Source organism: Chenopodium album, chromosome 19, assembly GCF_948465745.1.
Source record: "Chenopodium album chromosome 19, dcCheAlbu1.1, whole genome shotgun sequence".
Taxonomy (NCBI): Eukaryota; Viridiplantae; Streptophyta; class Magnoliopsida; order Caryophyllales; family Amaranthaceae; genus Chenopodium; species Chenopodium album.
Window position 1 is genome coordinate 6,886,851 of NC_137852.1, and position 25,839 is coordinate 6,912,689.

The 25,839-nt window shown below is 33.7% G+C and overlaps 1 protein-coding gene and 1 non-coding gene across 2 annotated transcripts; one reads left to right on the top strand and one right to left on the bottom strand.

The window, feature by feature from the left end:
- The first annotated feature begins 9,459 nt into the window (after positions 1–9,459).
- Positions 9,460–11,742, top strand: LOC145593913 (uncharacterized). Its single transcript, XM_081650273.1, has 2 exons — positions 9,460–11,466; positions 11,557–11,742. Exons 1-2 carry the CDS (start codon positions 9,460–9,462, stop codon positions 11,740–11,742), a joined length of 2,193 nt encoding a protein of 730 aa, XP_081506399.1.
- LOC145596382 (small nucleolar RNA R71) lies at positions 9,844–9,950 on the bottom strand. The gene has a single exon (XR_014103222.1). It is a non-coding gene; the product is annotated as a small nucleolar RNA R71 (small nucleolar RNA).
- Positions 11,743–25,839: the final 14,097 nt, after the last annotated feature.

The following is a 25,839-nucleotide window of genomic DNA, read 5'->3' on the forward strand; positions in this document are numbered from 1 at the left end:
TGTCTTGGCTTGTAGATCCTCCACTTTGTTTATCATTCACACCATTATTGGAGGTTGTAGATCCTCCACTTTGTTTATCATTGTTAACGTTGCTACCCAAATGTGATTTACCTTGGCTTTTTTCTTGGTTTGAGCCTCCACCATTTACACCATAGTTAGAGCCTACAGAACCTTCAATATTTTTATCCATATTTCCTTCACTTGAACCTCTTACATTTCCACCAGTGTTGACTCCTACATTGCCTCCAATATGTTTCTCAAAATTAGCATTGCCTCCTAATTGTGCATTACCTCCTAATTGTACATTTACTCCTGATTGTACATTACCTCCTGATTGTACATTTCCACCTGTGTTGACTCCTACATTACCTCCAATATGTTTCTCAAATTTAGCATTGCCTTCTGATTGTACATTTCCTCCTGATTGTACATTACCTCCTGATTGTACATTTCCACCTACGTTGACTCCAACATTACCTCCAATATGTTTCTCAAATTTAGCATTGCCACCTGATTGTACGTTACCTCCTGATTGTACATTTTCACCTGTGTTGACTCCTACATTACCTCCAATATGTTTCTCAAATTTAGCATTGCCTCCTGATTGAACATTTCCTCCTGATTGTACATTACCTCCTGATTGTAAATTTCCACCTGTGTTGACTCCTACATTACCTCCAATATGTTTCTCAAAATTAGCATTGCCTCCTAATTGTGCATTACCTCCTGATTGTACATTTCCTCCCAATTGTGCATTACCTCCTGATTGTACATTTCCACCTGTGTTGACTCCTACATTACCTCCAATATGTTTCTCAAATTTAGCATTGCCTCCTGATTGAACATTTCCTCCTGATTGTACATTACCTCCTGATTATACATTTCCACTTGTGTTGACTCCTACATTACCCCCAATATGTTTCTCAAAATTAGCATTGCCTCCTAATTGTGCATTACCTCCTGATTGTACATTTCCTCCTAATTGTGCATTGCCTCCTGATTGTATATTTCCACCTGTGTTAACTCCTACATTACCTCCAATATGTTTCTCAAATTTAGCATTGCCTCCTGATTGAACATTTCCTCCTGATTGTACATTACCTCCTGATTGTACATTTCCACCTGTGTTGACTCCTACATTTCCCCCAATATGTTTCTCAAAATTAGCATTGCCTCCTAATTGTGCATTACCTCTTGATTGTACATTTCCTCTTAATTGTGCATTACCTCCTGATTGTACATTTCCACCTGTGTTAACTCCTACATTACCTCCAATATGTTTCTCAAATTTAGCATTGCCTCCTGATTGAACATTTCCTCCTGATTGTACATTAACTCCTGATTGTACATTTCCACCTGTGTTGACTCCTACATTACCCCCAATATGTTTCTCAAAATTAGCATTGCCTCCTAATTGTGCATTACCTCCTGATTGTACATTTCCTCCTAATTGTGCATTGCCTCCTGATTGTATATTTCCACCTGTGTTAACTCCTACATTACCTCCAATATGTTTCTCAAATTTAGCATTGCCTCCTGATTGAACATTTCCTCCTGATTGTACATTACCTCCTGATTGTACATTTCCACCTGTGTTGACTCCTACATTTCCCCCAATATGTTTCTCAAAATTAGCATTGCCTCCTAATTGTGCATTACCTCTTGATTGTACATTTCCTCTTAATTGTGCATTACCTCCTGATTGTACATTTCCACCTGTGTTAACTCCTACATTACCTCCAATATGTTTCTCAAATTTAGCATTGCCTCCTGATTGAACATTTCCTCCTGATTGTACATTAACTCCTGATTGTACATTTCCACCTGTGTTGACTCCTACATTACCCCCGATATGTTTCTCAAAATTAGCATTGCCTCCTAATTGTGCATTACCTCCTGATTGTACATTTCCTCCTAATTGTGCATTACCTCCTGATTGTACATTAACTTGCGATTTTCCGTTGCCTCCGAATCCACCCCCAATATGTTTGTCAAAATTAGCATTGCCTCCCAATTGGGCATTACCTCCTGATTGTACATCAACTTGCGATTTTCCGTTGCCTCCGAACCCCCCTCCAATATGTTTGTCAAAATTAGCATTTCCTTCTAATTGTGCATTACCTCCAAATCCGCCTCCAAATCCACCTCCAATATGTTTGTCAAAATTAGCATTAGCTCCAAATTGTGCATTACCTTGCGGTGTCCCTTGGCCTCCAAATCCGCCTCCAAATCCACCTCCAATTTGCTTGTCAAAATTAGCATTGCTTCCAAATTGTGCATTGCCTCCAAATCCGCCTCCCCCTCCAGCTCCGCCAGAAACTTCCTTACTTCCACCTGCATTGAATCCCCCTCCTAATTGGTGATTGAAGCGAAAGTTGCCACCAAATTGACCTTGAAAAAAAAGAACAAAGATTTAGTGTGTTAAAATCACCTAAAATCAATATAAATGTTTGTAATACACAGTAAATAATATAACTAAATCTTATAGGACCTTATAAATTACAATTTTTTTTAAACTGAATTCATAATTTCCATTTAAACCTACTTGCAAATTAAAATTCAAGGGAAAATAAATGAGTAGAGTAACAAGTAATTAAGTAAAGTAATTAAACATATTTCAGTAATCCTTACCTCCATGATGGAGGCCCCCTCCTAATATGGCTGGAAGAAAAAATGTTGCTTCGGTAACTGTTATTGCAATCTGCATAAAGTCGACAAAAAAAAAAGAAAGAAATTAGTATATACAAAGAAGAAGTAACTAATTAGATCATTAACAAGGGGAAAAAAAAAGATAATGAGTATTACATAAAGAATAGCGGTGATCTTTAGGAAATAAGACGCCATTGAATTTATTCTAAATGATCAAATTGTATACGAAAAGTTGAAGAAGAATAACACTATTATTTTTATATTTTCTACTTTTTTTTCTTGTAATTTTTATTTAATAAATGAGATGATATTAAGGTAAGAAAATTCAATTTTTTTTTTGTTTGTGGGATAAAGAATTAGGATGGGGGTATATAAAGGCATCGGGAAAAATGAGATGAGTGATTCTCTACCATACGTTTATTTGCGGAATGTTTTAGAATGGATGCATGGCTAAGACTACAGTGTGATTTTCAAAGAAATGTAACTGTATTTTTACTCAATTTAGTAATTCAACTAAAAATAGCTATTGATTTTTAGAGTAAATGAGTAAAATGGAGAGCAAAAAAATGGGAAACTACAACTAATTCAAAGAAGAAATTCCAACTGTTGTGTAAGGATTGAGATATAATTATGGGATGAATAACACGTAGAGAACCAAGAAAGAAAAAATAAAATTCAAATTGCTTATAGTAAAGTGTATTTGAATTGGATTTATGAAAAATTTATTTTGTACCTGGTAAGAATTTTAATACTTTGTATAAGAAATTATTTTGGGTTTTGCTACATTATAACCCTCTAACTTTTCATTTTCTACGATGTGCCCCCTCTTTTTGAGAAATCTACATTGTAACCTCAAAATACATTTAATTTTTATATGTTAACCTTGCCATTATATTGTTGTTAACAAATTTCGTTAGTGAATCCCACTCACCACTTAATAATATTTTTTTATCGATTTGCGTATTAGAAATGGTTCCGTTAAAGGTTATGGGGGCTATTTTGGCACTTAAAGGTCCAAATTGACTCAGATTTGACAAAAAAAAATTGACGCAAATGTCTTGTTTTGCGTATTAAATACATAAACACGCAAATCGAGACAATTCTAAATATGCAAAACGAGGCATTTGTGTTATTTTTTGCTAAATCTGAGCTCAATTTAGTTCCTTTAGGACCAAAATAGCCCCCAAAACCTTTAAGAGAACCATTTCCAACACGCAAATCGATAAAAAATTATTATTAAGTGGTGAGTAGGCCCCACTAACAGAATTTGTTAACGGCAAGGTTACCTTATAGAAGGTAAATATACTTTAAGGTTACAATGTAGATTTCTAAAAAAGGGGGGCACATCGTAGAAAACGAAAAGTTAGAGGGTAGTTTATAATGTAGAAAAACCTAATTATTTTTTAGATTAGTGTGCACGATGTTTATTTTTCCTTGCCTAATGACAGAAGGGATATTTGGTCGTTGGGCAAACACCCTAAAGTCAAACTACCTAACTAAGCACTAACCTAAGCATAATGGTAAGTAAGGGTCATTTTTCCACAAAGACTAAGGGAATCACTGACAAGTGTTAATTATAATAAGTTATAAATCATGAACGCACATGGGTGATAGAATGGGATCAGAACTCAATGTTGCTTTATTTCAAAGCCACAACACTAAGAATTTCCTAGACCAAACAACTAACATAATAAGAAACAAAGTCTCAATGATAGGAAGTGGATTTCTAACTTGAGTTTTTCTTTCGATCGGTCCGAGAAAGCTTAAGGCACAAATAATTGGGATTTGTGTCCTAAATTATGACTCTAAAGCATCCTATTCATTGAAACAAAGTATCCATAGTCATGAAAGAGCCATAATCTAATTGCACAAGAAATGACTCACTACCAAACCCCATTTTTCAATGTGAGTAAGGGAATGAACACATAAGCATAAAGTGGCCACCAAAATACACATGCAAAAATATATCAATTCAAGCAGATACAACTATCAATCCAAAGTAGAACATGAATAAATCTCAAGTCAATCAACCATGGCTTAGTTGGGTTTTCACTCAACCCCTGACCTTGCACGGACGTGCATCACTTGGTACGAACGAGCAGAGCCTTGCACGGACGTGCCACTTTTTGGCACAGACGTGCAACCCTTTTATGGAGAAATAACTTCACTACTACATTTTTGACTTAATGTAACGGCCTATTATAGGCTATTACAACGGTATTTTAATTTCCGTTGCAATAGAGTAGGCTAATGCCACGGTTTTAACACTAATTTTCTTAAAGGTAGAGCTAATGCCACGGCTTTAAAGAACCGTTGCAATAGCCTATCTGTTTCAACAAAACAAGGGAGCTGATGCAACGGTATAATGAAAATTTTAGAAGGGCGCGAAAAATTTCAAGAATTCCCTCTATTTCTTTGCCCAAATATTTTGAAGAAAAATGAAAAATAAATGGAAAAAATGAAAAGTACTCACACCCATTTCCCTCTATTACACGTGTTTTCCCAAGGCTTTAAAAAAAATGAAAAGAAAAATGGAAAAGTACTCACACCCATTTTCTCACAGTGTACACCCTTACAGCTAGTTTACACCCATTTTCTCACACCCATTTTCCCCAATCCTTCATGTTTTCCCCCAATTCTTCATGTTTTCCCCAATTCTTCAGTTTTCCCCAATTCTCCATTTTTCCACCAAATTCTGAGAGGAAAATTACTTTAAAAAAAAGTACTCAAAAATTCTAACAAGAAAAAAAGCAAAGAAATCGGCACTCAGGAAGTAGACTAAGGCGGCACTCAAGAAGTAGATTAAGGCGGCACTCAGACGACGGTGGTGGCTGATAGCGGCACTCAGGCGGTCGAATTTCATCTTGCATGTCCCTTCATTGAGCTGATTGGTCGAATTTCTATTTAAGGTATACAACAAATTTTCGTTTTTGAGATTGTTAATTGAATATTTCGTTTTTGTTTTTGAGTGTAATGGATTTTTTTGGGGGGAATTTCATATAAATGGATAATTTAAACTGAATATTGCTCCAGTTTGTTCCTGGGGTTTTCTTTATTTTGTCTACTTTTTCTTTATTCCATTGTGGGTATGTCAGATTTTAATTGTTAATCTTTGATATTTGAATTGTTTGGAGAGTAATCTGAATTGGGGTTTTGATGATTCTATTAGGTTTCTTTTAATTTAGCTGAATTTCTGAAATTGATGAGAAATCTGGTTGAATTTCAATGTTTTCACTTGTCTGAAAGGTGGTTTGAATAGGGTATTTTGATTTTGTTGAGCTAAAATCTTCCTTTAAATAGAAAAATCACGAGTATTTTTGTTACTAGGAGAAGTTTGTGATTTTTTTGGCTTGTTTATTTATTTTATTTTATGGTTTGGTTTCATAGTTTGCTCTAGACTACCAATTGATAATTAAGATAAAGAACTAAAATAAAGTGCTATTGGAACATGACAAATTGGAACTTCAGAATGTTAAATAAACGTAAATACACGTAATTTTATATATATTGACATTTGATTTTGATAGTGTAAAATATTTGTGACAATATTTTGCTCATAATTGCACAATGCTTACATTGAAATGGTTATGGATACAGTTGCATTTGCAATTTTGCATACATACTACTTTTAAATTTGGCCGATGATGCACATGCCATCTGTTGAAATATTGAAATTTCAAATAAAAAGTAAGAATATAAATATATAATCACTAAAATTACGGTTGCAATGAAAATAGCCTACGCAAATCTGATCTTGTTCATTATTTGTAGTAATAAACTTACGATTGTGCTTCATGACTTAAAAATGTTTTCATCATTCAATAACTTAGTTGGATTTTGAGAAATTACTTGCTTTCTACTATATATGATATGGGCTCTCCCCCAATATTATTTGTTTAAGAACTTTCCTTGCTAATTACACTTGCTTCTTTTTAATATCTCAATTCTTTTTCATTGTTAATAGATTGATGTAAAGTGGGTCATAAATTTGTATGAATACAAGTTTGATACTCCTTTCTTTCATTTTATTATTTGTTGTTGAGTATTTTAAACGCGTTTAATTTGAATAGATTTAAATGTTCAAGTAAGAATATTCTTTATGGGGTGTTGGGGTGTTGATTGTTCACTTTAATCACTTGTGCCTTTCAAATTTAAATTAAGAATTTTAATTAGTCAAATAATATATTGATTACCCTGATGCCTGCCATTGTATAGTATCTTTAGTTAGCAATAAAACAAGCTTTAACTCATACTAATTGATAGGCAAACTTGTTAATAAGGTTTAAAAATGAAAATGCATTATTATGGGGATTATACAAAGTCTTAGTGTATCAGGTGTTGCACCTTGGTTATTTAGTGTTGCACCTAGCCCTACTGATTACCAATTACTTGATAAAGTTGTCCTTGACAATATAAAGACACTAGTTTAAAGATCTAATACTTAATTGCTACTGTAATATATTTCTCAGAAGACCATAAATGGCTATTAAGGACCTGTTGTATGATATTTAGCATAGAACTGATTTTGTGATGCCCGTATAAACTAGGAAAAATCAGGAGTGGTTTAGGAAAATGTTCTACAGATATGGTTTGTTTGTTTTGGTTTCTGTTATGGTTCTGGCAACTTTGTTTGTTAGAGTATATTGGTAGTTTGTTGATGATTTATGATATATTTTTATTTTCAAATAAAATATATATTTCTCAGGGAAATGTATGTCTGAGAACGCTTTTATGTATCACAACTCATGTGATGTCATGACTACAATTTAAATTGTGGAGCAGAAGTTGATTTTTAGACTAGTCCTCTTTCTTCCTGGTGGTTGTAAAGCAGATTTAATTCGTTCTTTCTAATTGATTATAGTGACTCATGGTTCTTAGTGAATTGATTAAATGTTTTTATTGTAAAAATTAAGTAAAATAACCCTCTTAATTCTTACCGTAAGGTATGGATAGTGGAACTAAAGAGTGGTGGATGTTTGCCAAATGGAGTAGATGAATATGAACGGGGAGTAGATGAATATGCAATTTTACGCCATGAGTTGGTAAAATAATTCATCTCATTTCTAGACAATTTTATTATCATTATAATCTTTATTTCACAATAATTACATGTACTACATGAGGCTTTCACCTCTGGCCTTTAATTATTTGTAATCACTTCTATTTTATCTATAATGTTTCACAGCAACAACAAGATCCTTGATAACACGATATTATACATGATTTTATATGTGATATTTGGTCATATTTTATTGTGTTTTCTTCATTTTCCTAATCTTTTTGAGCTATTATTCTTCCTATTTCGATATTGCTCTTCTCGGTATGTTTGCTTTTGTTTTTATAGGATTAGGGCTCGATTTGCGTGGAATTTATTCTGAGCGTGAGATAGTTCTTCATATGGAGCGTTTCTAGCACCAATGGAGCATCGATGGAGCATTTTGGCAGCCTGCTCCACAGCTCGGTTGTGGCGTGCAATATGTTGGCCACAACCTGGTTGTGGGCGTCGATATTGGAGCAAGGAAGAGGCAAGGACAGCCCGTTCCACAGCCTGGTTGTGGCCGTTTTCCTCGTGCCACAACCCACTTGTGGCAGCTCGTTTTGGTGGCGTTTGAGAGTCCTATTTAGATAAAAATACCTAGTTTTATGCTAGGATATAAATAGGTTTTAGATAGTCTTTTATTGGATCACTTTTTATTCATTGTTCAGATATTATTTTTAGACTTCTTTTTGGGTATTACGTTCTTCCATATTATTTCCTAGGGTTTGTTTTCAAGATTCAAGATTTCATAATTAATTCCAAGTATTGATTTCTTCTCTCAATTCTCTTATTTTATTATTGTTAATTATGTTTTCTTTATTGATTATCATTATTGTTTTCATTAATATGTGTGAGTAGTTTCCTTGTTCCAAGATCTAGCGGAACCCGAATATGATTAATGCATGATTTAATTCTTTAAATTCTTTAATGATAATTGCAATTGATATGCTTAATTGATTGTGCTCATGCCAATATTAGATTAGGGATAATTAGTATTGTTATTAATCCATTGTTTTAATCACAACGGGAGTTGGGTTTTGACGGGTTTGAATAAATCAATTAAGGGTTTGAAGTTCATCACGGAAGTAGGTGAACGGATGATTAGGAAGTTAGAGTAATGTGCTCAAAGTCTTTAATTTGCATGATTCCACGGAAGTAGGCTTGATTGTGATTAGAGAAGCCATTGATAACTCGGGAGAGACCATTGGTATTATATAGGGATTACTTTTCCTCATTAATCAATTGAATTATATGTTAGGGGTAGAACGACTATTGCATTAATTGTATTCGTGGTGATGCTTGATCTTGGATGTTTGTAGCATTGATTTATCATATTATTTAGTTTAATCGCTTTAATTAGTTCTTTAGTTATTGATCCTCATTTGTTTGATTTGGTTACTTGCTTAGTATTTGCTTGAGTCTATTTAATTAGTTAAACCATAGTCTCTTGGGATCCGACCCTTGCTTGCCCTTCTACATAGTAGTGGTCTTGTTAGGTTATCTTTGTTAGGTACGCGACACGCCTATCAAATTTTGGCGCCGTTGCCGGGGACTAACGGTTTTATACTAATTATTTGTGATTCGTTTTTACTAAGCATTTATTTTGTTGCTTCGGCTATTGTTCCTTGTTTCTTTGATCTTCCGTTTTAGTTTCTTTGTTGCATGCAAACTCGAAGTTCAGGTTCAGATGATTTAACACCTTTTGATTCTGAGATCGAAGCTACTGCAATAAGACAAAGAGGTAAAAGGAGGAAAATCGAAATACAAGAGACATGGTTGATCCAGGAACAAAATCTCTTTTGGAGTATGGTATTCCGGATACAACAACTGGATTCCTCTCTAGTATTGTAAGACCACCTGTCACCGCTCAAAGTTTTGAGTTGAAACCCCAATTCATACAGTTCATTTCCAATGACTCTTTTGCGGGTTTACCGAATGATTGTCCTGTGACTCACATTGATAGTTTCTTGGAGAAGTGTGACACCATGAAGCTCAATGGTGTCACTGATGATGCTATTAGACTACGCCTTTTCCCTTTTTCACTACGGGATAGAGCCAGGGAGTGGTTACGAGATGAAGGTATTGGTTCTTTTGATACGTGGGACAAGCTTGCCAAGGCTTTTCTAGTCAAATTCTTGGGGCAAGAGAAAACCGCAAAATTAAGGAACGAGCTATCTACTTTCCATCAATCCAATGACGAATCCCTATATGAGGCATGGAGAAGATTTAAACGATTGCAAAGACAATGCCCTCACCATGGTATTCCAGAGTGGATGTTGATCCAAACGTTCTATAATGGTTTGACCCATGAGTTTCGCATATACATTGATGCTGCGTCTGGAGGTTCCATCATGACTAAGAACCCAACCGATGCGAAGGATTTGATTGAGAAGATGGCGGCTAATGATAATTACCATCCAAGGGGACGAAACGCTATCAACATAGGTAATAAACATGATGTTGATGCTCTAACCATGTTGACTAGTTCTGTGCAGGCACTAACTCATAAAGTCAATCAACTCCAAGTTGAGTCCCCTCGACCCTCGATGGAAACTTGTCAGATGTGTGGATTGCAAGGCCATACTGCACGGGAGTGTCAACCCAATTATGATGGAATGACGATTGAGCAAGCTAATGCTATTTATACCACGACCTCCACAAGGCCATTTGATGAAGGGTGGAGAAATCATCAAGGGTTCTCATACAAGAACACTCAAGCTATAGCAAATCCTCTACCACCACCCGCTTTTCAAGCATGGGCACCTTTCAATCATCATCCCATACACCAACCACCACCTCAATCTTCAAATATTGAATCCATAATGGAGACTTTTGCTACTTCCCAACAACAACAACAAGAGCTTATTTCAAAGCAATTTGAGTTACAAGCAAAGCAGAACGAATATTATGAAAACTCGATCCAATTGCTCGTTGCTCAAAATAAGAGGATAGAAACTCATCTTTCTCAACTTTCACAGCAAGTGAGTCATCTAACAACTCTTCAAGATCAAGCAAAAGTCCAGACGAAACAATGCAATGCAATTTTCGTGAAGAGTGTTGAATCAACTACAGGAGGACTAGAAGAGAAAGTATGCAATGTGGAGTCAAGAACAGAGAAGCATGAGAGAGAAGGTCACAAGTATGTTGCTCCACAAGCATATGAGGAGCCGATGCCTTTCCCGCAAAGGTTATCAAAAGCCGTGCTCGATAAGCATTTTGGGAAGTATTCTGAGACTCTAAAGAAGGTATATGCTACCATTCCTTTTTCCGATCTTGTAACTCAAATGCCTCAATTTGCAAATTTTGTGAAAGGAATTCTAGATCATAATCATAATGATAAGAAATTAGAAGGTTTAGTAGTAAAGGAGAAATGTCCTGATCTTTTACATGATAGCTTACCACCTAAATTGCATGACCCTGGTAGTTTTACTATCCCTTGTATGATAAACGAAACATATTTTGATAGGGTCTTGTGTGATCTAGGTGCTAGTGTTAACTTAATGCCTTCTTCAGTGTATGACAAATTAGGTTTGAAAAACCTTAAACCCTCTCATATATCTCTTCATATGGCTGATAGAACTGTTAGACTTCCTAAGGGTGTAGTTGAAGATGTATTAGTTGGGATTGGTGAATTTGTTTTTCCTGCTGACTTTGTTGTAGTGGATATGAAAGAAGACCATAAGATCCCACTTATCTTTGGTCGCCCCTTTCTTGCTACAAGTCAGGCTTTAATAGATGTTCCTAAAGGACAAGTGACCATTAGAGCTCGGGATAAACAAGTTGTGTTTAAACTTTTCAATGACCATAATTTTACTTTTGATAGTGGTACTTGTTTGAGTATTGATGCTACTAACCCTTTGGTTGATAAGAGTATATCTAATAGAAATCTTGGGAGAAAGGAGGACGACATTTCAACACATGATGACTTTAGCTACATCAAAATGAGTTCGGATACAATTCATATCAATTCTTGCGTGAAGGAGTCCTATAGAGGTGGACATATTTACAGACAAGACCGTAGAGTATCCTCTCTGCATGGTGGTGATCCGGGTTGAGCTACTAGAGGAGGTCGAGCTAAAGACCTTAAACAAGCGCTAAATGGGAGGCAACCCATTCCGTTTTTTTTATTTATTTTATTTTCACTTTATTTATTTATTTATTCATTTATTTTCTTTTTAGTTTGGGGTTATGATGCGACGTTATTTTGAGGGCGGTCCCAGCTCCGCCCTTAGGTATGATCCCGCCTCTGCCAGTAGGGCCTGGTTTTTTTTTTCCTTGCTTGTTCTTATTCTATATATGTTCACATTGAGGACAATGTGAAGTTTAGCGTGGAGGAGGGTTTTATTATCCCAATGAATTGTAAATCATGCTTCCCTGTGCCCCATACTTAAAATTGTTTTGATTCTTGGTATATGATGATGAGTATTGTGGATAAGTTAGCCATGATTTGATATTTGATTGCTTGGATGCCTTAACATGCGTCAATTTTGCCCAACTGCTTGTGAATATAGTGCTTGACTAGTTGATTTGGTGAGGAATGTGTGTTAGTTCCTGGTATGTCAATGAATTTGAGTATTGGTTTGTGACTATAAGTAGTGTTTTACGACTCATTATTATGCACATTGAGGAGGACGAAGGCGTTCATTCTATTAGGTGGCCTTCAGACGATATTAGATATATTTGTTCCCTTCTTGCTACCCATGTTGTTGCTTGTACCTTTTTATTGTTTATTTAGCCACATTACAAGCTGATTCTGCCCCATTGGTTACTAGTCCCAAGCTTAGCTTGGGGGAGCTATTAGTGAGTGAGGTAAGGGAGTTTGTAGTGTGCTTATTTTTTGCACAATTTGGGTGGTTATGAGAAGTTGTTTATTCTTGATTGTGGTTTATTTTTGATGATTATGGAAGTTAAATCTTTTGAGAAAAAATAAAGCATGATGTTGATAAAAAAAAAACAAAGTTCAAGAAAAAAAAGTGAAAAAATGAGAAATTTGAGTAAGAAAAAATTTGAGTTTCAATGAAAAATTTCAAATTTGAGAGTTAAAGTTTGTTATTCGTTCAAGTGTTACATTATTATATTTTTATGAGTGAAATTTGTAAGTGTTGGGATTGTTTGATATGTTTGGAGTTATATATTTGGTGGCTTTTGGTGGAGTTGAGTATGTTGGAGATGATTGGTCATTATTTATTTTTGACTTTGATTTTGTTAGGATTTGGCTCCCTTTTAGCATAGCTTTTCTCTCACATTTTCCCAAATATTTCCTACCCATTACCCTAACCTTACATTACAAGCTTTAAAGACCTTCCGACCTTTGTGCATAGAGTTGTGTGAATGTGAAAGTAGTTACTTATCAATGCAAGGAATGACTTGACATATTCCGAGTCGACTATTAGGTTGAGTGTATGTCTTTTTAAACACACGAGTGCGTGAGTTGGGAGGGCATCGTTCACATGATGGGATTGGGATGGAGAGCGATCGAGTACATCTTTTACTCGCCACATAAATGAGAGTCAAGTGTGTGAGCACTAGTCTTGAATTCTATATGCTCTTGTGGTTTGCTCTATTTGACAATTGTTAGGGAGGATGAGTGATTGGATGGATGAGATTGGTTGATTTTGAAGCATAATTGTTAGATTTACCTTGAATTGGTTGTTCTTGATTTTGATTAATTTTGGGGTGAAGTATTGATTTATTTATTCATTGCTTTACTCGAGGACGAGCAAAGGTTTAGCTTGGGGGAATTTGATAACACGATATTATACATGATTTTATATGTGATATTTGGTCATATTTTATTGTGTTTTCTTCATTTTCCTAATCTTTTTGAGCTATTATTCTTCCTATTTCGATATTGCTCTTCTCGGTATGTTTGCTTTTGTTTTTATAGGATTAGGGCTCGATTTGCGTGGAATTTATTCTGAGCGTGAGATAGTTCTTCATATGGAGCGTTTCTAGCACCAATGGAGCATCGATGGAGCATTTTGGCAGCCTGCTCCACAGCTCGGTTGTGGCGTGCAATATGTTGGCCACAACCTGGTTGTGGGCGTCGATATTGGAGCAAGGAAGAGGCAAGGACAGCCCGTTCCACAGCCTGGTTGTGGCCGTTTTCCTCGTGCCACAACCCACTTGTGGCAGCTCGTTTTGGTGGCGTTTGAGAGTCCTATTTAGATAAAAATACCTAGTTTTATGCTAGGATATAAATAGGTTTTAGATAGTCTTTTATTGGATCACTTTTTATTCATTGTTCAGATATTATTTTTAGACTTCTTTTTGGGTATTACGTTCTTCCATATTATTTCCTAGGGTTTGTTTTCAAGATTCAAGATTTCATAATTAATTCCAAGTATTGATTTCTTCTCTCAATTCTCTTATTTTATTATTGTTAATTATGTTTTCTTTATTGATTATCATTATTGTTTTCATTAATATGTGTGAGTAGTTTCCTTGTTCCAAGATCTAGCGGAACCCGAATATGATTAATGCATGATTTAATTCTTTAAATTCTTTAATGATAATTGCAATTGATATGCTTAATTGATTGTGCTCATGCCAATATTAGATTAGGGATAATTAGTATTGTTATTAATCCATTGTTTTAATCACAACGGGAGTTGGGTTTTGACGGGTTTGAATAAATCAATTAAGGGTTTGAAGTTCATCACGGAAGTAGGTGAACGGATGATTAGGAAGTTAGAGTAATGTGCTCAAAGTCTTTAATTTGCATGATTCCACGGAAGTAGGCTTGATTGTGATTAGAGAAGCCATTGATAACTCGGGAGAGACCATTGGTATTATATAGGGATTACTTTTCCTCATTAATCAATTGAATTATATGTTAGGGGTAGAACGACTATTGCATTAATTGTATTCGTGGTGATGCTTGATCTTGGATGTTTGTAGCATTGATTTATCATATTATTTAGTTTAATCGCTTTAATTAGTTCTTTAGTTATTGATCCTCATTTGTTTGATTTGGTTACTTGCTTAGTATTTGCTTGAGTCTATTTAATTAGTTAAACCATAGTCTCTTGGGATCCGACCCTTGCTTGCCCTTCTACATAGTAGTGGTCTTGTTAGGTTATCTTTGTTAGGTACGCGACACGCCTATCAATCCTGATAAGAAAGAGCCTTCTCAAGCAAGGGTCTATAAGGAGTCAAGAAAGAGAACAGAGGGAAGGACATACCTTACCAACCATGAAAAGTAGCAGAGAATATTGTGAGTTAACGTGTTAGATTTATGTTATATTTGTTTAGTTTTGATAAATAATAAGCAGGTGGCTTTATTTTCCTAATATAGGCTAAAATGGATGCTTTGGAGTCTTCCCAACATGAAGATGGTAGTAACTCTAAGGACCTTTATTCCAAAGTGATTCCAGAACCTAAGCGCAAAAGCCGGGTACGCCTACTAGGAAAAGGTGTGAAAAAGTCAGATTTGAAGAAAAAGGAAAACAAGTCAGATTTCATATTCCCAGTGGAATTCTTAGAAAATATGCAAGCTCAATTAGTACAACAACTAGCACCAAGTGTAACAACTGCAATTTTGACTCAACTTCGAGATGATAACCCCGGGATCAATCTTGTCATTCCTGATTTTGCAATTCCATCGGCTCAGCTCCAAAGGATGCATCTAGTGCGCCACATCTTCTTGTTGACCAAAATGGGCAATCTTCTAAATCTGGAGCCACAATCAATCAATCAGATAACATATATTATTTTCTACTAATTCTGTCTAGCTTTTGTTTGCTGCTGCTTTTTATTTGAAATGGACTAGCTTTCAACCCGGATCAATCACAAAAAAAACACACACACAAGGATATGGCAGAAAGCAGGCTTGATTTTATTAAATAAAGGTTCCAGGCAGCAATACAAAACTTCTGCTTTTTTTTTTCTTACTCCTAAATGTTGTCGGTGTTGATTTCTGAAACTTCCTTAAATTGGTGTCCTGTATACTCCTCAGATGGAGGTCTGACCCTTGAAAAACTGATTAACTGACCATCTAATGAGTAAGTATTCAGAATATTCTTCACTGGAAATTTGTTCTGCTTTGTTGTTTCTGTATGAGGATTTGTTTGTCTTCACTGGAATATTCTTCACTGGAAATTTGTTTTGCTTTTGCTTTTTAACTCATATGTCTTCAGAATTATGTTTGGAAGTGAGAAGAACATTAAGTATAAAGACTTGAGAGGTCATGTGTGTCCTGTGCATATTAGAGTGATGCAATTTTATTTTTTTTAAAGATGATGGGTTTGAACTTAAAGTTAGGACATTTTGGCAATTTCATCAGTGTTATCCTCTTCTGAATTTTACACCATGTTGCTTTTTCTTATTGAAGAGGTGTGTGTGTGTGTGTGTGTGTGTGTGTGTGTGTGTGGAGAGTGAGAGTGAGTGAATGTCTGGGCTATTTTCCTGAGTCCTGAAGGATGTCAAGCCCAGGTCTTGATTTGCTTAGTGTTCGAACAGGGGTCAGGGGTACTATATTGTTAAGACCTTGGTGCAAAGGTGTGAGGTCCCTGGTATGTCTCTTAAATCGGACTTTGCTTTTCTAAAGGCTCCAGGCTAGAGAAAGACCTCTCAAGATTGCTTTACTTTTATTAAGGTTTTCGTTCCAGTTCCTCTGTCATTGGAAATACTGCAATTTTTGTGCTTTAAGTTTCCTTGATTTAGTTCTATTATTTAGTTAAATTATTTTTCTATTATTTAGTTCTATTATTTAATTCTATTTTACGTGTAGGTGCATGGCGAGCAAAATGGAGATGAAGTATAGCTAGTGACTAGACGACTAGTCATCTAACAAATGGTGCAAATATATGTTGGTGACTCCTATTCTATTAAGTTCAAGTTTGTGAAGATTTAGAAAATCCGGCTTACATATATGTTGGAATTTGTATTTTGGACGATTAAATCAATTATATAACTTTAGTTTATTAGTAGGGTGTAATACCGAAAACAAGCAAGTAATATTTTGTAATGTACGTATTTATTAGTATTATAATTATTATATATAAATTTAATGATTTTTTGTAGTGACTAATTAGTGATTTACACCTTACTCATATGTATTATATTACCGTTCTAAATAATAATAATAATAATAATAATAATAATAATAATAATAATAATAATAATAAGAACGAACTCCCAGCTTAGTCCCTTAAAGAGGAAGCATAGTTCTTTCAAGCTTATACTTAAACGTTCGTGAGCCCGCCCCGGTCTCACTCACTTCTTAGAAAGCGGTAGCTACAACAGCTATTCCTTTCTTTAAGTATACTGTTTTTGAGGGTTTAAGCTGATGCTTGCCTTTCGAAATAATCTACTGATCAAAGGCTGTAAGAGCGGACTGCTCTACATTCAGTCACGCCGCAGTGATCCCCGAAGTGATCTTCTTCTAGGGCAAGATAGAAACAATAGCAACAGGAAGCTCTTAGCCAGTCTATCGAACATCCCTTGTTATTAGGCTTTAGCAACAGGAAGAGGAAAAGAAAAAGCTCCATTGATTTCCCTATAATAATAATAATAATGCCGTTGCAGTAGATACGTACTCTATACAACGCTTCATCCGTTGCAAATTAGGTGCCAATTTCATCATAATTATTAGTTAGTAATCTATTGCCACGGATAAATTATGCCGTGGTATCAGGTATTAAGCTAACGCAACGGATCATAGAGACCGTGGCATTAGGTGTCGAATACCGTGGCATTAGACCTATTGCAACGCCAGCAGATGCCACGGTACATAACCGTTGCAGTAGACCTAATGCCACGGATTTTGGTGCCTAATGCCACGGAATTAGGGGTTGCAATAGGTCAAAAATGTAGTAGTGCTTCTTTTCGAAAGGTCATAACTTCTTTATTACTTTTCAGAATAAGGCACGTGACCAGTCGTTGGAAAGATCTTGAGATGAACTTAAATATCCAATTTGAATCACTTCTTGAAGTAAAACAAAAGTTATGGTCATTTGAAGTTGACCTTAGTGCAAAAATCCTTCTATAACCCTTCCAAATACTCTTATTTCACTCTTGGACTCTTTTCCTTGTTTCTTTCATTCTTCCATAGCTCCCTTATTTCCTCATCTTGCCTCCAACTTCTTTTCTTATTTGTTCAAAAGCTTCAAATTAAAGTGCCTTCTTTATACCTAAATATGCACCAAAACACGAGCAACCCCATGAAGTATAGGATACACAAAAAATGCATAAAAATAGAGTAATTAGTGAACTAAGGCATTGATTTCTCACAATTCTAAGGCTTAAAATTACTCTAAAATCATACAAAATTACAAGCTACACTACAAGAAAATACCCTATTCGTAGCGATTATTTTAACCTTTAGAATCGATTGTAATTGCAACAAAAAGTTTTCCCAACGAATGGTCATTCGATACAATATCTCATGTTGCCTTAGCCTTTAGTAGTGGTTTTCAATATCGTTGGGGTTGGCCTCAATAATCGATACGAAAACGACATCCAATCATGGTGATTATTGTAGTGATTACAATCCTTATATATGTTGCACTCATTTTCTTCAAAAAAAAAAAAAAAACAAACATGCAAATGATCATTATAAGATTTGAACATGCAACATCAAACTCTTATAGTAAATGTTTCACCAATAAGCTATGATATATTTTATGTATTCTATGTCAAACAATATTTATATATCTAGTGATGAAAAGACTTTTGGGATTTAGTGGCGATTGTAAATGGTACGATTTCTCAAAATTATATAAATTTGTAAAAATAGTGTGGATATATATTATTATGTTTTTTCCGTATCGATTTTATTTGGGAAAATAATGGCGATTGTAAAATGATACGACTTCCTTTATGATTTCACAAACAAACTTGCATATTGTAACGAATGTACAATCGCTACACAATAATCGCTACGAAAAGACATTTTTCTTGTAGTGCTATCGCATAGCTAATTATTCTCATTCCAAATACCAATTCATGCATAAATATTGTTGCTTGAATTTACATTGTATTAACTTGTCATGTGGTTCCTAAGCTAGGCCATGACCGTTTGATATAATCATGTAAAATTAACTTGACAAGTCAATGATTATAGTAAACTAAATACCACCTCTGTATTTTATATTTACAATAAAGGAGTATTACTCAAAAAAAATTGTAAATAATAAGAAAATGAAGACGGTAACTTAATTACTCGTATGTTATTCATCTTACATCTAAGAAAAGTTAATTATTAGTCATAAAATATTGTGTAAATTTGCAATACATTTGTGCACGTGACGAAGTATTCAAATGAGTAGAACTCCATCCGTTTTTAAATACTTGCTCCATTTCTCTTGGACACGCATGTCGATGCTAATCTTTGATCACTAATATCTTTAATTATCAATACGTATAAATTATAATAATTGAAAACTAATAATCTATATATTGAGATGATTCCAACAAGTACCTACAAGACTATATTTTTTCTTATGTATAAATCACAAACATTAGTCAAAGTAGGAAAAATGGATAGTGCAAAAAATAGAAATGAATAATGATAACTCCCTGTTTTAAAATTTGTTATATTTTTTCATGATTGGCTGCCTTGGAGTTGTCGGTGTATAAGGTGATTATTACTGCAATTCTCAAATTTGATCATTATGAAAACTTTAAATAATGATAACTCCCTGTTTTAAAATTTGTTATACTTTAACCTGCACATAATTTTAGGCAAATTCATTGAGAAAAAAGTGTAAGAAACCACCTTTTATAACACTCTTTTTGTGAAAAAACACCTTTATAAAAAATTTCTTATAAAAACACACCTTAAACCAGATTTATTTTGCAATATAACACCTTAGGCCGGTTTCAAGACATTGAACCTATTTTAACATTGAGGGTCATGTGGTTAACCCCTCCCTCCACAAAACTACCAAAACCATAGCTTAGCCAACCCCAACCGCCAACACCACCACCTAGCCACCACTAGAACCACCTCTCAGCCGTCGACATCATTAGGAGTATAGTTATTCTAGCACTATTCATCAAAGTTATCTCCTTTGTAAAAAATTATGCGAGATCGCAAGGGTTATCAAGCTTTCGAATACAGACGGATGAATCAAAAGGAAAACATCCTCACTTCTACAAAGGATCCTCTAATTGACCCTCTAACAAGGCTGTATCTACCAGCGATATAAGTGGGAAATGTTTCATAGTGCAAGATCTACTCGACGGTTGTAGTTTTTATATAGAAAATTTTTATTTGATTCAATATCTTATGTATATGTTAAAGTCGAATCTCTTTTGTAGATGTCGTATGATTTTTTATTAATGGATTTTTTTTTTCTATTAAAAAACTTAGTTATTACTTTGTATTTCAAACTTTTAAAGGGTTGGGAATTTATATATTAATGAGGTCACATAAGTAAATAAATATTTTAAGGGGTATAGTTAATTGTTCAAACACTATTTGTAAGAATTATCTCAAACTTTTAAAAGGTAGGGATGAAGCAAAAATGTGAACTAAATTAAGGTAATTATCTTAGTACTCAGTAGTTTATTAATATTCACATTTATGCATCATCAATACTTAATGTTTTCTGGAGAAAACATAATTCACCCACTAGGTAGTCTACCCATGTGAGTTGGCAAACAATGTGCATTGCTTGTAATATGTGGCATGTACATGTCATTGAAAGGAATAAAAACACAATTAATGCTTTGTTGGAGGAAGGAGGAGAATATTTTGGTATTTGTGGCTTTTGTTGTTCCTTCTCTCCCAATGACTAATATTAACTCATCGAGCTACTAAACTAATGATTCAACAGGTTGCATGGTGAATAACGTGAGAATCCCTTGGCACCATTAATTGGTAGACTTTTTTTCTTTTTTTTTTTTTTTTGAGAAAGATTAATTGGTAGACTCGGCCTACCCCTTTATCGTATTAGTGGAGACAACTCTATTTTGTATGACCATGACTTAGAAGTCTTGGAGAGGTATTTCTTCTACGATCAACTTTGTTTCTTATGATAATATTAATTTCTATTATCAGTTGATACATAATTGAAGTATATTCAAGAATAAAGTTCTATCGGTTGTACTTCGGGTGCTTTTGGGAGGAATAATTGTTATATTAATTCTTATCAAGATACATTTGTTAATATTATTTCTTATCAAGATACATTTGTTATATTAATTCTTATCAAGATACAATTGTTAAGAAACAGTGTTTCGGGTTCTTCACATCTTCAAAAGATTTTAATAGAGAGTATCTCCGGAGTTTTTAAAGTAGAGGATACGAGTACAACGTATAATATATTCTTAAAATTATATCTTATGAAATTTTCAATAAAATTTGTTATGAAATGTAATAGTAAAAAAATATTAAAAATTTGCTAAGTACTTGATACTCATAAGAGTAGAATTGTACGAATGCGGCATATTGCGCGAAATAACCAAGCATTATAGATAAGGTATAACATCCAATAACGTACGTTTATAAAAAACGGTGTATACTAGTATGCTACTACTCCGTACCTACACTACTATTCCGTACCTTATTTAAGAGAAAAAGGGTGAACCTTCATAGCAAAGGAAACTTTATGCCATGATTGATTATGTCATCAATATGAAAAAAATTTTATATTTCATTATACATAAAGTTGTTTCATGCATAATTATTAAAACATGGGGCATGTTCTTCATAAAAACATGAATTCTATGTTTTGTATATTAAACCTAAATTAATTCTAAAATCTGTCAATTTATCTAAAAATTAAGTTTATTTTATTAACCCCTTGTCAAACCCTAATATATATGTAGATTAAAAACAATCAAATCTTTCAATAAAAGATTGACTTTTTTCCATCTATCTATCTATCTATCTATCTATCTATTACATACTACTAAAGGCGAAACTAATAGGGACACTTGGCAACATTTTATTAAAAATTTTCCCTCCAATAATACTTGCTAAAAACATTTATCTTTCACAATAATCCTTCCTTTAAAAATTATAACTTTTAAAAAAGAATTGCATCTGATTTATTACATTTTCTTTATATATAATATAAACCAAACTTTCTAAAAATATTTAATTGTTCAATATAACTTTATACGTAGCCTAAAAAAATAATGTTTATAATGTTCATTGAACAACTGTGCATCTATTGCATGGGGTTTAACCTAGTATAATTTAATAAATTCAAAACATTTCAATAATGAAGATTATGAATTGTTTGCGGTTTCAGATCAAATCTTCTAATTTACAACCAGTTTATATTAGGTTTCAAATTTGGAGGGTTTTGTCAAATAATGAAATTACGGTTTTTTTTTTTTTTTTTTAAATACGGTGTTAAATTGATTTAATTGTAACAAGCAAAAAAAAATATGCATTTTTGATTTGCTCATGCTCACCCAATCAGCAAAAATGCGTAATTAGTTTGCATTTTAATTTGCTTATATTTACCCGATTAGCAAGTATTTCTATCCAAAATCTTATTCTTACTATTCAAGTGTACGTTCTTCATTAGGTATTTACTATTTAGGTATAAATTAATGTACTACTTCCGTTTCGTATTAGTTGCAACTTTGGAATATTTTATATCTCACAAATAATACCAAAAGTTGCAACTAATAAGAAACGGAGGTAGTATGAAATCATTGTATATTTGCATGTAAGCCTTGCAAACATAATTTTAATGGACTCCGCGCGTCCACATATAGTGGTATCGAAACAAAAGCAAAGTAATAAAATACGAAGTACTTCATTGTAGTTTACAAAGATAAGAGTATGAATGTATGATAAGATAGTTGTTTGCAAAAAATTTAACTTAGGGCCTGTTCACATTTACTGAACTGAGCTGAATTGATTGGAGCTGAACTGAACTGCACTGAACTGAATTGAGCTGAAATAAATATTTTATGAGAGAGGGAAATTAAGAGCTGAACTGAACTGAACTAATTGAAACTGAACTGATTGGAGCTGAACAGTTTTGAACTGCACTGAAATTAAGTAAATGTGAACGGGCCCTTAGGAGTTATAGAAAAAAAATATGATATTTTAGACAATCAATATTCAATAATAATTAATTACTACCTCCGTTTCTTTTTAGTTGACATGTATTCCTTTTTAGGAAGTTTATTTTTAGTTGACACGTTTCCTTTTGGGGTAAATTTTTTACCTTGTAGCTATTAGCTACCCCATTTGCTTTTTCATTCTTTCTCACACTCTCTCCTCTCCTTAATATATGTGCCTAAATCAAACGCGTCAACTAAATAGAAACGGAGGAAGTATTAGATTACTTGATACCAGTAATTATCAATTTATCATCAGATTTTTAATAAAATTTTAAGTTTAAATTAGGATTATTATGAGATGCATATATAATATGCTTTTACAAAAAAAAAAAAAAAAAAATTAATAATAATATTAATAAAAAAATGGCATACATAACATTATGATCTTGATCTTACAACATTCAAAAGATTATGTATCCCATTCGAATAAAAACTACATACTTTTCTTTTAAATGTGGAATTTAGCACTTGCAATCTCTCCAATTCTCTACATAACTTATTCGATCTTTGTTATTTTATCAACAAAAGTAAATAAAGGAGAATGATTATTAAATCGAGACCTTTGTCTTTTTTTTCATTTTTTAGGTAGATATGGACAAGCAAACTCATGATGTGGACTATTGTGGAGTAAAGGTAGATAGTTGAAGGAAAAAACTCAAAATTAAAAAATGAAATTAATTTAAGTCGAAAGAGCTAGTAGTGTTGAGAAACAAACTCTAAAGGGGAGAAGGGGAACTCAATTTTAAGCATATAATTGGAGGAAATCTAATATACATATATAAAGAGAGTTTTTTCCTGAGATTTTAGAGCGCCACGTAGGATTTTTAATTTTAAAAAATTATTAGAGCGCCACACAGGATTAATATTTTTAAAACGCTACAATTGGATTGTGCCACCTAAGATTAGTTAACGTGCCACGTAAGATTATAAATTATAGTTATATCTATCCAATAAATAATTCAAGTGCCACATAAGCATAAATGACCAATAAGATTTTAATGGTTACATTAATTAAATATGAAATATTATCTTTTGAGATTAAGAATTTTATCTAATACTTTAAAACAAATACGGAGAAAATGATATATTACATACAACTAATAATACAACAAATATAATTACATAAATATGAATTTTTTTTTAAAAAAAAAAAATCGATTCGTGCATCGCACGGGCTTCATCTAGTATAATTATATGATATAGTTTTAATATATTGTTTGATTAAGCCATCAATATAATTAATATAAAATAACTAGTAACTAAGTATAAAGTGGTGAATTGCTTCAAAAAAAAAAAGTATAAATTGGTGAAATAAAGAATATATATGGAAGGTCTTCTATGCTATAAATATATGTATCATGTGTGCCTCAAAATTAAACAAATTAAAGACAACATAAGAAAAATGCTAAATAAATCATGTGATGAGCTTATAGACAAAATTAACATATATAAAGGAAAATAAATTGTTCATTCCATTTTAAAACAATGTCAGATTCATTATACCAACCTCAATCACATGATTAAGGGATAGTACAAGGGTTGACCAAATGATCCGATCCTCTAAAATACTTATGTTGTTGTAAATTCATGTCTTGATGGAACTTTATGCTAAGCTTGACCTTTGACTTAATCTTTAAAGTACTTCATTTCCATCAACGAACATTAGAGTTTTTAGAAACTCTGATCAGAACAGTTTATTATACTCCCTCATTCTCTAATTATTTGCCCCAATCAAAAATAATCACTTTATTAAGGCTTTGGGCAAAAATAGTGTACATGGGTTAACACGAATATCAATAAAGAGAGAGATAGAGAGAGTGCAATGTAAAAAGATGTAAAAAGTAGTATGGGGCAATCTTTCAGGGATAACCAGTAAAGGAATGTCGAGCAAAAAATTGGGGATGGAAGAAGTAATTTGCATTGCTACTCATTTGTACTTAAGAGTAGCCCCTTAGGTAGTGCTCAACCTGCTTGAGGGGATTTCAAAATTGCCTTACGTCCACCGAATTGAGTTTGACCTTCAACTTCCCCTTGAGCTAATCCTTTTGTTTCACCTAAACCTAAAATTTTATTACTTCCATCGAAACCGACGTTTACCGAGCCTTCCACCTGGTTACCAAATTTAGCATTTGAATCCAATTGTGCATGACCATTAGCTTCTCCTCGGCCTGTCCCCACTCCTTTGCCTACACCTGAAATCTCATTTTCTCCACCTAAATTAAGGCCTCCGGAAGTTCTATCTCTATTGTTAACGTTGATTACCTAATTGTGTTTGACCTTTAACTTCTCCTTGAGCTAATCCTTTTGTTTCACCTGAAATCATATTACTTCCACCTAAACCGAAATTTGCTGAGCCTTCAACTTGGTTACCAAATTTAGCATTTGAATCCAATTGTGCATGACTATTAGCTTCTCCTCGACCTGTCCCTACTCCTTTTTCTACACCTGAAATCACATTTTCTCCGCCTAAATTAAGGCCTCCGGAACTTCTATCTTTATTGTTAAAGTTGGCACCTGATTGTGTTTGACCTTTAACTTCACCTGAACCTAAAATTTTATTACTTCCACCTAAACCGAAGTTTGCTGACCCTTCAATGTGGTTACCAAAGTTAGCATTTGAATCTAAATTTGCTTGACCTTGGCCTTTAGCTTCTCCATGAGTTTGACCTTGTCCTACACCTAAAATTTCCTTACGACCGTCAACATTATAACCTCCGGAAACACCTATTTTTTTATTTCCAGTGAATTGGCCTCCTGGAAAAAAAGTTGCTTCGGTAGCTGCAATTGAAAGCTGCAAATAAATTTATTTTGTTAAAATATAATAGTCACATTATCCTAATTAATTAAGTAAAAAAACAAATAAAGAAAGAAAGGAGAAATTAAATATTTTCTGGGCCTTGCCCCTCTCTTGCACCAAAAAAAAAAAAATAAAAAAAAATAAAATATTTTCTTCAAAAATGTGGCTTACATAAAGAATAACGGTGATCTTTAAAATGTACGACTCCATTGAGCTTGTTTCAATCGATCCCGATTAATTGTCGTACGTATCTGCATAGTTGAAATATCTCTCTCTCTCTCTCTTTTTTTTTTTTTTTTTTTACTTTTTGTCGTGTTTAATA